The following is a 12,037-nucleotide window of genomic DNA, read 5'->3' as shown; positions in this document are numbered from 1 at the left end:
CAGTTTTGGGATTCCCAGTAGAAGAAGAACAAGGCAAGTCCAGCAAAGGGCCATGACTATGGTTAAAGTGTACTGGAGCATCTGACACATGAGGAGAGGCTGAGACAGCTGGTAATTTAAATACCCAACAGAAGAGGTGGTTTGAGGGGCTCCTGTATCAATGAGTACATTTGCCTGATGGTAGGGAGTAAAAAAGATGGAGCCAGACTTTTTCAGGTGATATAAAGTGCAAGGGCAAGAAGCAATGGATTCAAACTGAAACACAGGAAAATTCCTTTGATCATAAGAAAAAACTGCTTTACATTGAGGGTGGTCAGGCCCAGAAGTTGCCCAGAGAGGAAGCCTCTAGAACACTCTAAAGCTCCAGTGAAGTCAAGGGTCAGGGTTTGCCTCTCATGGTATGTGACTGGGCACATGGTATCAGCTCTAGTTCTAGCTGTCCCCTAGAAGGGCTGTACCCCATGTCTTTGATTCTTTGACACTGCCAAGGCCACAGTTGATTAAAAAAAAAAAAATATGATTTTTGAATAGTGGTGATGCTTTTGCAGCGTCTCCAAAGAAAAAGAGCATGCTTTATAGAAATGGTTGAACAGTCTACTGTTCTATTGTTTTCATCTCCAAGTTGACCTGTATCTGGTATGTTTTTACAATGGGGCACTGAATTTCCTTTTCCATTTAATCTGTGCATACTGATGTTAGTGTGGCTTTAAACTGTCTTTTTGTTCTTGCTCTAGTTAACACCTCTGGAATGGACAAAGCCAAAACTGTACCTTAATTTAAAACAACGTAAAAAGAACAGAAGAGCTTTCAGAATTGTGAATAATCCAGCTTTTCTTTCTGTGTTTCAGACTGCTGTGTGCTGTTTTTATTATTGATGTGGTATGTTTTTTTGTTTTGTTTTGAATGCCACACAGTGTGACTATGTGAATGTTCCAACTACTGTATTTACTCCTTTGGAGTATGGAGCCTGTGGGTACTCTGAAGAGACCGCAATGGAGAAATTTGGGGAGGAAAACATTGAGGTAAATGCCTTAATTTCATCTGGGTTTTAGGTTTCCAATTTGTAATTTAAAATAATGTTAAGAGTCAATTAAAACAGCATTCTGTGCTCTGATGTAAGGGCAGGAGGTGACTGGGTAAATTTTTTGTCTTCCTTGGCTGTTCCCGGACATGTTATAAAAATAATCCCCAATTCCAATAGTTCTAATTGCAGATATGTTCTATTTTTGGCAAATAGGGACTTGAAGGTGGAATATTTGGTTTTAAAAAAAAAAGAAGTAAAAGGGTTTCTTTGTGTCTGCAAATACTTCAGGATAAATTAAAGCTGGTTATGGGCTGGAAGCAATATTCTGGTTTTAATGTCAAAGTGGAGCTTTTTGTACCTGCAGTGGTGGCAAATTCCTTGCCATGGAGATTTTTACTTTATAAAGCCAAATGTTATGCTCATTTTTCCTGTTTACTTTGACTTTGTGAGGAGGTATGTGCTTAATTTTACTCACATGAGTAATCCCTTTTCATTCACTGGGATTGCTGGTCGAGAGTGAAATTAGACATACATGAGCACTTAATGCCTGAGGCTGTTCTTACAAAATACTGTACTGACCACATTACAGAAAGCAAGAGGAGGAAATCTCACAATAAAACAAACTTTTGTGTCCTGCAAGTGTCACCTGAGGAGCATTATTTGGAGGACATTTTCTGATTTGGATGTGGAGAAAAAGAAGTAAATATGACTCCAAACGTCAGTGTGTAAAGTAATGGTAACCTGACCACAGGGCAAAGGCTTACATTCTTTTCTGCCCACAAAGTTTGCATATACCCAGTCAAATTTTTGTTACTGAGTGAAATTCTTGCTGTTATATGTGAAACATTGGACCCTTTGTTGTGAAAAATGCGTTTTCGATTTTTGAAGCTGTTTTTTAAAATGTGCATCCAGAAGCATTTGTGTTCTGCCTAAGTCCTCATTTAGTGAATTCTGACCTCTTTATCATGTCACCTTCTTGGCTTTTTTTGCAAGCCTCAGTAAGATTACTGAGAGCATCTGTCATTCAGGCCTGTTAAATTTCAGTTTGATAACGATGCTTGTAAATGCTTTCTAACCCCATTAATGTGGCAAAATGTCAAGCTGCCTCTCCTAGTTTGTGAAGGAACATATTTTTACTGGAGATCTGATCAATTAAAATTTTATTTCAACTGGCGATCGATTTGAGATTAGCTTATAATGGGAGCTGCTGGGAGTTCTGGGTAGGACTGTGCCTTAAAATGCCCCATCTCTCCTGATGTATGTGCTGTACAGGTGGGTGAAAAGCCTCACCTGAAATCTGGGATTTGTCCAGTTGGGGCAGACAGGAAAATGTGTTGTTTTTGAAGTACTTTCCATTTTGCAGTGATATTCTCATTTCTCCTAAATCCAGGCTCTGAGGCTATTTCTTCCCTTTTGCTGCTCAGAGGAGCATTGTTTCCTTCATTCCAGGTGGACCCAGAGACAGTACAGTCTTCTCTGAGGGAAGCTTGTGATTTTGTAGTTTAATGAGAGCATGGTGAACTGCATCCTGGAACTTTAATATACTTATGGCTTCTCCTTTTTTAATTATTGGATGACACCAGTACTTGTTTTGCAGAGACCTCCTTCTCTGGCATTCATCAAGGGGAAAGAGCATCAGCCTGATTTCAGATATTCTGAATGCTACATACATAGCTCATTATTTAAGATAATCTGGCAGTTCTTGGAAGATCATGCTCTCTGCTTGGAAATTACACAACTCTTTTCTAACCTGTGTTGTATTTCCAGGTTTACCATAGTCATTTCTGGCCACTGGAGTGGACTGTGCCATCCAGGGACAACAACAAATGCTATGCAAAGATAATTTGCAATATCCAAGATAACGTAAGTGCATCTTTCCTTCCAGGGAAAACAGCATCTTTATGTTCATCATAGGGGACATTGATGATACAATGTCTAAAAATTTTGAAATGTAGTAAATATTTATAGTGACACAGTACTCCTGTTTACACAAAACCAACCCTTAATAAAAACAAAATTCTGCCATTGCTATTTGTATATGCTACTTCTTCCATATATATGTAAAATAAGAAGTAGATATCTCTAGGACTGTTCATTAACTTTGAAAAGTGAGCAAATCAATGCATGTAAAAATGGTTAGAATTTTTATTGGTTTATTCTCTCCTCCCCAAGCATTTTTTTCTGGGAGATTCTTCTCTCTGAAATGGAGGCAACTCAGAAACCATCACAACTTGTAATCTCTGCAAACACACACATGCTTATAAAACTCTTGAGCTTGTTCTAACAGGATAATGTATTTTGCCTGCACAAATCTCATTTAGGGTGATAATGCCAGGATTATCCATAGACTAGGATAAAATTTCCTGGTAATGGAAATGTACAGTACCTGCTGAAGCAAAAGGAAAATTACTGACTGGTTAAAAGAATTGGTGTACCCATCTCTGAATGATCACCATCTGTTTAATTGATGATTTTAATAATATGAATTATTATGAAGAGTATTATACTGCTAAAATGTATTCCTGCTAAGATAGTGACATAGGTATCTGTCCTTTAAAAATATTTACTTTACCTATGTTCTTTTCTCATTAGATAGATTTATTTTCCTGCACTCTTTCTAAGCATAGCATCACCATTCTGTAAAATTTGCAAACCTGTCAGGTTTTGACCATATCCTCTTTCTGGAGGAGTTTGCTTTAGTGTGGAAGGTATCTTAGAACCCATGGTTATGTTCTAATTCAAAGCTACTTAAGAAAATGAAAAGACTTAATGGTGGTTTAAAGTGTTTCATTACTTTGTTTTCATTTCTTGTCCTGATAATTTGAAACATGTTTAAATATCTAGACGTAGAGTTGAAAGTTACCCTGAATGAAAAATAATTCAGAAACTATTTAAAACTCTCATTATCTCAGTTGCATTACTATGGTTTTATTTTTACATATGTCTGTATTTTTAAAGGAAAATAAGGATAATTCCATTTTAGTTATTACCCAATTATAGCTTTTCTTATTTAAATAAACCCAGTGGTAAATCTCATTCCTCAGACTGAAAGAATAATAACTTTTCAGTGTACTGAGTATCCACTACATCCAATACATGTGATATTTAGTGGGAAGAACAGATAACTTTTGATACCCAACCGGGCTACATCTATGCTCATCAAAATCTGATTAATTCCCTAAAGGCCACTAAAGCCCACAGCAGTTGGCATGTGCTGAAGGAGACTTGCTTTTCTCTAAGAAAAGCAGGTCAAGTCAGTACAGCTTGTTAAGTTGAGTGTTCTCTGAGGATGCATGTGCAGTTTGATGTGTTTTGCAGTTGAGCAGTAATATAGATCTGAGAAGTGTGAATAGTGTCTTCCTTGTAACTGGATGTTTGCTTTGCTAGTCTCTAGGTGTATTATCTCCCAATGAAAGCAAACACTGCGACCAGAGTAGTCATCAGTTTAGTTATAATACACTTCTTGCCACCAGTTGTGTCTGGTTAGCCACAACTTCAGCTTGTGGCCCTTTCCTGTAAGCAACTATCAAACTGAAAATTCTTCCAAAGATACAGACCATGTAGGCACCTACTGTTGTAGGCCCTGCTGTTGAAAACCAGGGTGTTCATCTTCACTTAGACAAGCATTCTGTTAAAATGAGTGGAATAACTTGCCTGAATAAAATTAAAATTCATGTTTGCGATTCAGACACACATAATCGAGCATAGAGCGTGGCTGTGTATTGAATCTGTATGCTGTTGATGTAAGTGCAGGACTCTTGTGCAAAACTTGTGCAAGGCTGAGCTCCTAGTTGAATCTTTGCAGAGAAAGAACAAAATTATACCAACTATCTCCCATCTGTTGGTACTAATGATAGTTCACATTTAAGTGGTTACAATAATTTGTGATATGTTTTGTGAGCTGGTGAAGTTACATACTCTGAGCAAGAACACCTTACATGTTGTCTAAAGAGAACTGAACGCATGATTGTGCTTGCATTTGATTATCTTTGGCATTTAGGAGAGAGTCATTGGTTTCCATGTCCTTGGTCCAAATGCTGGAGAAGTCACCCAAGGGTTTGCAGCTGCTATTAAATGTGGGATGACAAAAGAACAGCTGGACAACACCGTTGGAATTCACCCTGTCTGTGCAGAGGTTTGTATTTGAAGTCACCTCATAGCCCAGCTTTCATAGCATTCTGGGGTTAGGATGTTGGAATTCTGAATAACAGAGCTCCATTAAAGAGGTCTGAATTTGGAGGAAAGGACAGGAAATTACCCGGTTTTAATATTTAGAATTCTAACATTTGGGTTTAATCTGGGATATTTATTTTTTTTTTCAAGTGTATTCATTTGTGAAAAGTTTATGGCCTCACTTAATCCAGTGCGCTCTCTACTGGGAAGTGTAGAGTTTTCCTCCCACTCAAGATTATGAAGGGTTCAAATACTATTTCTGCTAAAGTGGCACAAAGCTAGACTGGGGTACTCAAAATAGGCTTATAAACTGGTGTTGTGGAAGGGGACCAACTATGTGACAATTTTTCTGTTAGATTCTGGCCTTTTAAACATCTTGCCTTTATTCTGTAGGCCTTCACTTCATAAGGCCACACAAACATTTCTTCTTCTGTTTGTCTTGCTGTTCCTCTTTAATGAGGAGCTTATTTTTCTCTAGCAGGTGTGGGACAGCTCCTCCCAGATGTAAATCAGAGATGCTCCATTGATTTTAGTAGCATTAGGATGAGTTTATATTAGCTGAGGATCCCTGAAAGCTTGTTCATGACCCAAGTCTTTGTACAGAATCTCTGTTTGCACCTGCTTGTGTGAGCTACAGTGTTGCAAGGGTGCACCAGGATGCTGCTCTGCTGAGGTGACGTCCACCTCTCTTGTTTTATGTTTCCAAGGTGGTACAGTAAAAGCAATGTAATATGAACTCCATTAATGGAATGGACTGCTAGCAATCTGAATCATCTTCAAAGCATCCACAGTATAGATTCTGTTCTTCTCTGTAGTATCATCTAAGGGTGTTCTTGAAAGCCCTTGGAGAGGGGTAGCATGTCCTTATCTTACCAGGGGCCCTGCGGAGGGGGATCTCTGAGGGAAGCATTCAAACCTGTGAACTCAAGTGGAGAATTAGCATATGCAGTGTGAAGAGAGGATGGTAGTCATAATTTATTCTGGACATCTGAGCTGCTAAAATTGAAACTGAATAGAAGGATGATTAGACATAATTCAGGGAGGTCGTCTCAGATAATCATATTTGTTTGAGTGGGGGAGGAAAAATTGGCTCAGGAGAAATACACTATTTAAAAGCTCCAAGGAACAGTGATCATTTCCAGTGACAGTCTTCAAAAGACATTTTTTTGCTTTTACTTAATTTAATCTCTTGAGAAGTAAACAAAAATCAAAGTGCAAGATAGCAGTCTTTGATTAAAGAAATGCTTAAAAATTATTTGGAATTTGTGAGGAATGAGCATATCTGGATGAATAGAATTATGGATAATAACGGTGTTATTTTTAACTTACATCCATGTAAAAGCTAAGGAAAATGAAGTCTGATTTGAGCAGGATGGGGCAGTGCTATGGGGTAAAATGCTGTCATCTTCACTGGCACTAGTACTAATTCATTGCTGAGTCTGATGTGAAACATGGTATTATTCCACTTGAAGACCTTAAGAGGGGTCCCATTCTCACTGCTTTCAACTTAGAGCCAGATTTCACTTCTCTTAAATGAACAGAGTTTTATTCTGCAGAAAACATGTGTTCACAATGGAACTTCTTGCCAGGCAAAGTCCAAATAACTGCAAGCACAGGGTTGTTAGGACCTCAGCCTTACAGAAAATTACATCTCAGCCTTGACTGTACTGTGCTACTTGAAATACAGGCGGGTAGAATCAAGCATGTGCTGAGATGATTCTTCCAGCTAGCTAAGGATGGCTTTCCAGCCATCGGATCTAAAGTTTTGTCTTCACTAAAATAATGAACAAATTCTGTCAAAAAACTCATGTTTCCAGTAATTATCAAATAATTCCCAGTTGGCTTACTAGCCTTAGGGAGCTGTGTGGTCCCTTAGCACACCTGGAGCTTGTAGTCATCCAGGAGGAAAGCAGATAAATTTTGCACATTTTAATCTTGGTCTTTCAAAGCGAAATAACAATAAATGAAGATTCCCATATGTTTTCAGCCTGTGGATCAGAAATAAAGAGTTCAAAACCCTGCCTCAAGCAGTGCACTATAATTTAAATATATCACTACTCTTCTGCCATATATATTAGGCTTGCGTTTGTCTTCCTGATTTGTGCGTAATGCTTTACGTGCTTACAGAAAATGGAAGAGGTTTATCATTTATTGATGTCGTTCTCTGAAGGGCTGCTAGCAGCCTTAATGCAGCAAAGCCTCTACTTAGAGAAATATAGAGCTTTCTAATCCCCATTATCTTTAGATACTCCGGTGTTATTTGCATAACTGAAATGTGTATGTACTTTATTCTATGCTAGGTTTATTCTTCCTGAGAGATGGCTTTGATGATAGCTAATTATTGCAACTTTGAAGCATTTAGATAGCAGTGGTTTTGATTTCCTTTTTTCCTTTCTATATTATAACTATGCAAAACTATGCAATTATTTGCATAGTAAAGTCCTAATGTTAAATAAGTTTTTGTAGAATTTTTCTTCCTGAATTTTGATATCTGTTAATTTCACAATAATTATTTTTGAATATGTTGTTTTCTTTAAAGTGACTTGAAAGCAGTAAAGATTGGAATTTTTCAAACTAGTTTTACTGAGTGTTTCATAGCTATTGTCAAGGCACAATACAGATCCCAGACATAATACTTATATCAGCTATCAGTTCCACATGTCTATAATGTCTGGAAAGGCACAAAAGCAAAATTTATGTTCTCTCCAAATGCAGTGGCCTTGGGTTAACTTCACTTTCCCAAACAAAGAAGTTATCTTTGAGCCATAAAGACACTTATTCATTCGGTGTACAGACCAGCGTTTATTATTTCTGAGCTCTTTCCCACAGTAAAAACTTAGGGCATTAGGACATGGGGTGGTATAAAGCCACGTGACTTCCTTAATACATTCCTTTCCACTGTAAAAGGAAGACCATAAGGTGAATGAAGAGAACAAAGCTTATTTGTATGGATGTGTGCTTTCTAGTGCCAAGGATTTTAAATGCATGATTTTCATTATTATTTTATTACTTGAAGAAATGGCTGCAGTTTTGAGCATCATGCCCAAGTTAATCTTCCAGATTAAAAAAAAAGAAGCAAAAAAAAAAGATTAATTTTAGCCATACTAAGAGTCTTTCTTTTTCTCTCTCCCAAGGTATTCACCACTCTGTCTGTGACTAAGCGTTCTGGTGAGAACACCCTCGTGAGTGGATGCTGAGGTTAAAGAGCCCCATTCTTGTTATTGCCAAAGACTGACTTTCACCACAGTGTCTGACTTGTGCAATTCAGAAGAAAGGTTTTGGGAGAAGTCATCCTGAGACACCTGCAGAAATGTGAAGAGCTAAACCTGGGCATTCCATCGTCCTAAGGAGAAGAGCACTGTGGGAGTTGGTCATTGTGGTGATTGGCTGGCAATTAACAATGCAATGGGAATATTGACTGTCGAGCTGGTGATTAGCAGGGCATTTAATGAATGCTTTCATGAAGTCATAGCCTGAAGCCTGCATTGTCTGGTGGGCAGTGACAGAAGAACTGCTAGCACAGCTGGACAACAACTGTTGTGCTTTGGTTTTATTCCTCTCTAGTTTCTTTCCTGAACATTCCTTTCTAGTTCTTTCCAGAACAAAGAACTTCCCAACTCAGAAAAATCCTCAGAAGTTCAGATAACTGTATAGTGCCCCTGTGTGCTGTGTTATGACACAGCAATTGCAAGGTCTCCTCATGAAGCATGCATTTTACCAGGTCATGTGCTTGTAGAGGAGAAGTTGTACCTACTTGTTTAATCATGAGGAAAAAGATAGTGTTGGAAAAAATTTAGCACCATCTAAAATAGCCTATTTCTCGCCTTCCAAATTGAACCTGTTGTGATTTTTTATTTAAAGAGCCTTATCTGTGAAAACAATCTTCTTAGAGAGAAAGGAACTTACTTTTTATTAAGGCCTTTTTATACAGAAAGTTGTTGGGTTTTTTCCCTGAAAGTAACAGGGAAACACATCTGTGCGTGTAACACAGATGTGATGATCTTAGCTTTTCTTGAAGTTTATGGGATTATAATTAATCCAATTTGGGACTGACAGAACTCTGATGTTGAATGAATTATGCTTCCAGGAACCCTGTGCAACTGTATTAAATTTGAGTAAATTCCTTCCTCTGCAGGTGAGCTGTTGTAAGCTGCGCTGTTTCAGGTCTAAATTGGCCTCTTCAAACATAACAGTATTGAGACTTTCCCTGAGATTAGTGGGCCTGTAAAATAAAAAACCCCAATACCAACCCAACCAAACATCCACTGAAACAACCAACTAAACAAACCCCCCACCCAACCTCCAAAAGCCGATAATGAAAAGTCTTTTATTTAGATAGGGCCTAAAAGTTGTATTGAGTTCCATGTGCCTTTGTTTTATATTTAATTAAGAAAACAATGCTTTTAAAACAGAGATTTCCATGGAAAATCTCATGATTCTTGAATATCCCTCCTGTGTCGGATAAACTACATACACATTTGTCAAGAAATGACAAAAATGCCTCTTTGTAATGGAAATTAATGTGCTTTTTGATCTGGTTTTCCATTTCCCTTTCTTTTGACAGTTCAGATTACTTTTATTCAATGATTCTTGGGAGTTTAGTACTATGGTGTGAATAGGGGGTGAATTCACCAGCCCTCTGGGCACAATGCCTTATGTCTAAATTCCTACCTGCTAACAAATTCATGTATTTCTACTGAGATTTCTAAAATACTGTTGTAAGTTATTTTTATAAACTCATACACAACTGAAGGATTTTTAAGCATGTTTTGTATGGGATCTAGATGGTCTGTGATGGTGTTTTTCTGGCCAGTTTATTAAATAAATTGAATATTTGCACAAGCAGATGCTCATTTTGATGCCTCTTCCAAGCAGACACCAGATGACAGCAAACCGACTGTTTTTTCAAAGGCCAGAAGAGGGCACCGTGATAAACCCAACTGTCTCTTGAATTTTGAAGGTAGATGCTTCTCTGAAAAACAGGGTTTGAGGCTGTTTCATGTCCATTTTTTTTGTTTCATGTTAAACACTTGAGAAGGACGTAATTAAAGATAAGAAATTAATTAGGAAACAAATCTTCCGCTATTTGCACTAGCTGCCATCTGTGCAACTTCTGAAAGCCCAGGGGTGCAGGTTTCTGAGCTGCTGGGCAGTGTAGCTGCTCATATTTAAAGACGTGGATAACAGCATTTTCAATCAGGTCTGTAGGAAAATCAGATCCTGGAGAATCTGGGTCCTTTATTTCTTGGGGGGCACAAAGACATGTATGATCTTGGCTTTGCAAGGTTGGACCCACATGTGTCTATTCCTATGGGAATGATGCATGTTTCTTCCACACTAGTGGCTTACAGTTCAGTAGTTGTTGGGTTTAATTACTTTTATTTTTACTTTAAAATGGTGAGGGTTTTTTTGGTAGGGCTTTTTCTTTTATTTCTCCATAAGGAAAACATTTTCAGGTGTGTATTTGTGTTACCTGTGCATGATGATAGAGATATATAATATGATACCACGTAAGGATTTATTAAATGTCAAAGCCAAGTATTTGATGGCCTTATCAAATTAAGCATACACTGAGTAATGCATGCTTTGGAAGCACATACTAGAAAATTTAATAAGTTAAGCAGTATTTATGTTCTGCTCGTGTTTATTAGTTATAAACATTTTTTGATACTCTAGTTTACTAGTGTGTGAGAATCCATCCCAAGATACTACAGATAGAAATGCTGACAGCAAATTTTGCAAACTTTACTAGGGAATTAGTAGAGTTTCTCTGACAGCTCCCAGAATTTTTTTTTTAATTTTTTTAATTTTTTTTTTCAAGCTCCCCGACCCAGCTGTTTCGTTCCCCCTTTGCCCCTCTTCCCTTGGTGTGAGTTGTATGAGCAATCCTAACTTTCCTGTAAGTCTTGTGTTCCTGCCTTGCCTCCTTCCAGCCCTGCTGCCTGCCCAGAGCCCCCGTGCAGGGGGCTCCCTTCTTGGAGAGCCATGGATGGGGCAGGACCCCTGTCGGACAGGAGGGATCTCCTGAAGACATCGTGAATGCTGGAGGTTTCCCAGTAGGGTAGGTGTCTTGCTGTGCCTTGTGGGAACACCCTGCACTCACAAAGCCTGCCAATGATCCTGTCTGTGGCTGTGCCACTGTGGCACGTCCCGTCCCTTGCTCCAAGCTGCCACGTGGCCAGCAGGTGGATGGGATGGCTGCAGGAGAAAAGCCATAGCTGTGTGTGCTGCTGGAGCACGCCGTGCCAATGTAAGGGTGTGAAGAAGGGGCCAGATGGCTGAAAATTTTATGTAAGGCTTGATAGACACCTTTCAGGTCAAAATATGGTATAAATGTTTGTTGTAAATGTCAGCTCTGCACAGGGCATAGTTTCAGAAGCCCTTTCTCTTTGGTGACCAGCTTTTCTGATTGCTCAGTTGTCCTCTGTGTGGGATGGTGTGAGACTCTGCTTTTGCAAAGGCCTGTTTGGCCTCCAAATAGAAATTAAATCTGAAAAAACCCAAACCACAACACCCTCCCCCTAAAAAAACCCAAAAACCAAAAAACAAAACCACCACCACCAACAAAAAAACCAAGACAGAAGGCACCAGGGGTCTGCCACACCACAGGCATGCACAAAACAGAAAAGGCTTCTGAAATATTTCCATCCTGGAGGCATCATTTGTGCCAGCAGAGGGCTTGGGTTTGGGGGCTGCTGCTGGGAGGGAGGTGGGAGTGGAGAAAGGGCTTTGGCATCCATCAGGGAGGGTGGGAAGGCATTGTGTGGGGCCGTGGTGTGAAGTGGGAAGTCATCAGTGGGGAAAGGTGAAGGCAGAGTGCACGACAGCAGCTGCAATGCA

At 39.0% G+C, this 12,037-nt stretch overlaps 1 protein-coding gene across 1 annotated transcript in view; it reads left to right on the top strand.

Moving 5' to 3' along the window:
• The window catches only part of TXNRD1 (thioredoxin reductase 1), a 38,598-nt gene extending 28,559 nt beyond the window's left edge, over nucleotides 1-10,039 (top strand). The window contains exons 12-15 of the mRNA XM_050324940.1: nucleotides 915-1,022; nucleotides 2,792-2,887; nucleotides 5,025-5,159; nucleotides 8,332-10,039. Of these exons, the coding sequence (XP_050180897.1) occupies nucleotides 915-1,022; nucleotides 2,792-2,887; nucleotides 5,025-5,159; nucleotides 8,332-8,394 (402 nt within the window). The 3' untranslated portion in view covers nucleotides 8,395-10,039. The remainder of the gene's footprint in view (nucleotides 1-914; nucleotides 1,023-2,791; nucleotides 2,888-5,024; nucleotides 5,160-8,331) is intronic.
• Nucleotides 10,040-12,037: the final 1,998 nt, after the last annotated feature.

This window comes from Myiozetetes cayanensis, unplaced genomic scaffold, assembly GCF_022539395.1.
Source record: "Myiozetetes cayanensis isolate MyiCay16 unplaced genomic scaffold, myiCay2020 scf3, whole genome shotgun sequence".
NCBI lineage: Eukaryota > Metazoa > Chordata > Aves > Passeriformes > Tyrannidae > Myiozetetes > Myiozetetes cayanensis.
The sequence above is the reverse complement of the archived record's forward strand: the minus strand, read 5'-3'. Positions and strand labels throughout refer to the sequence as shown.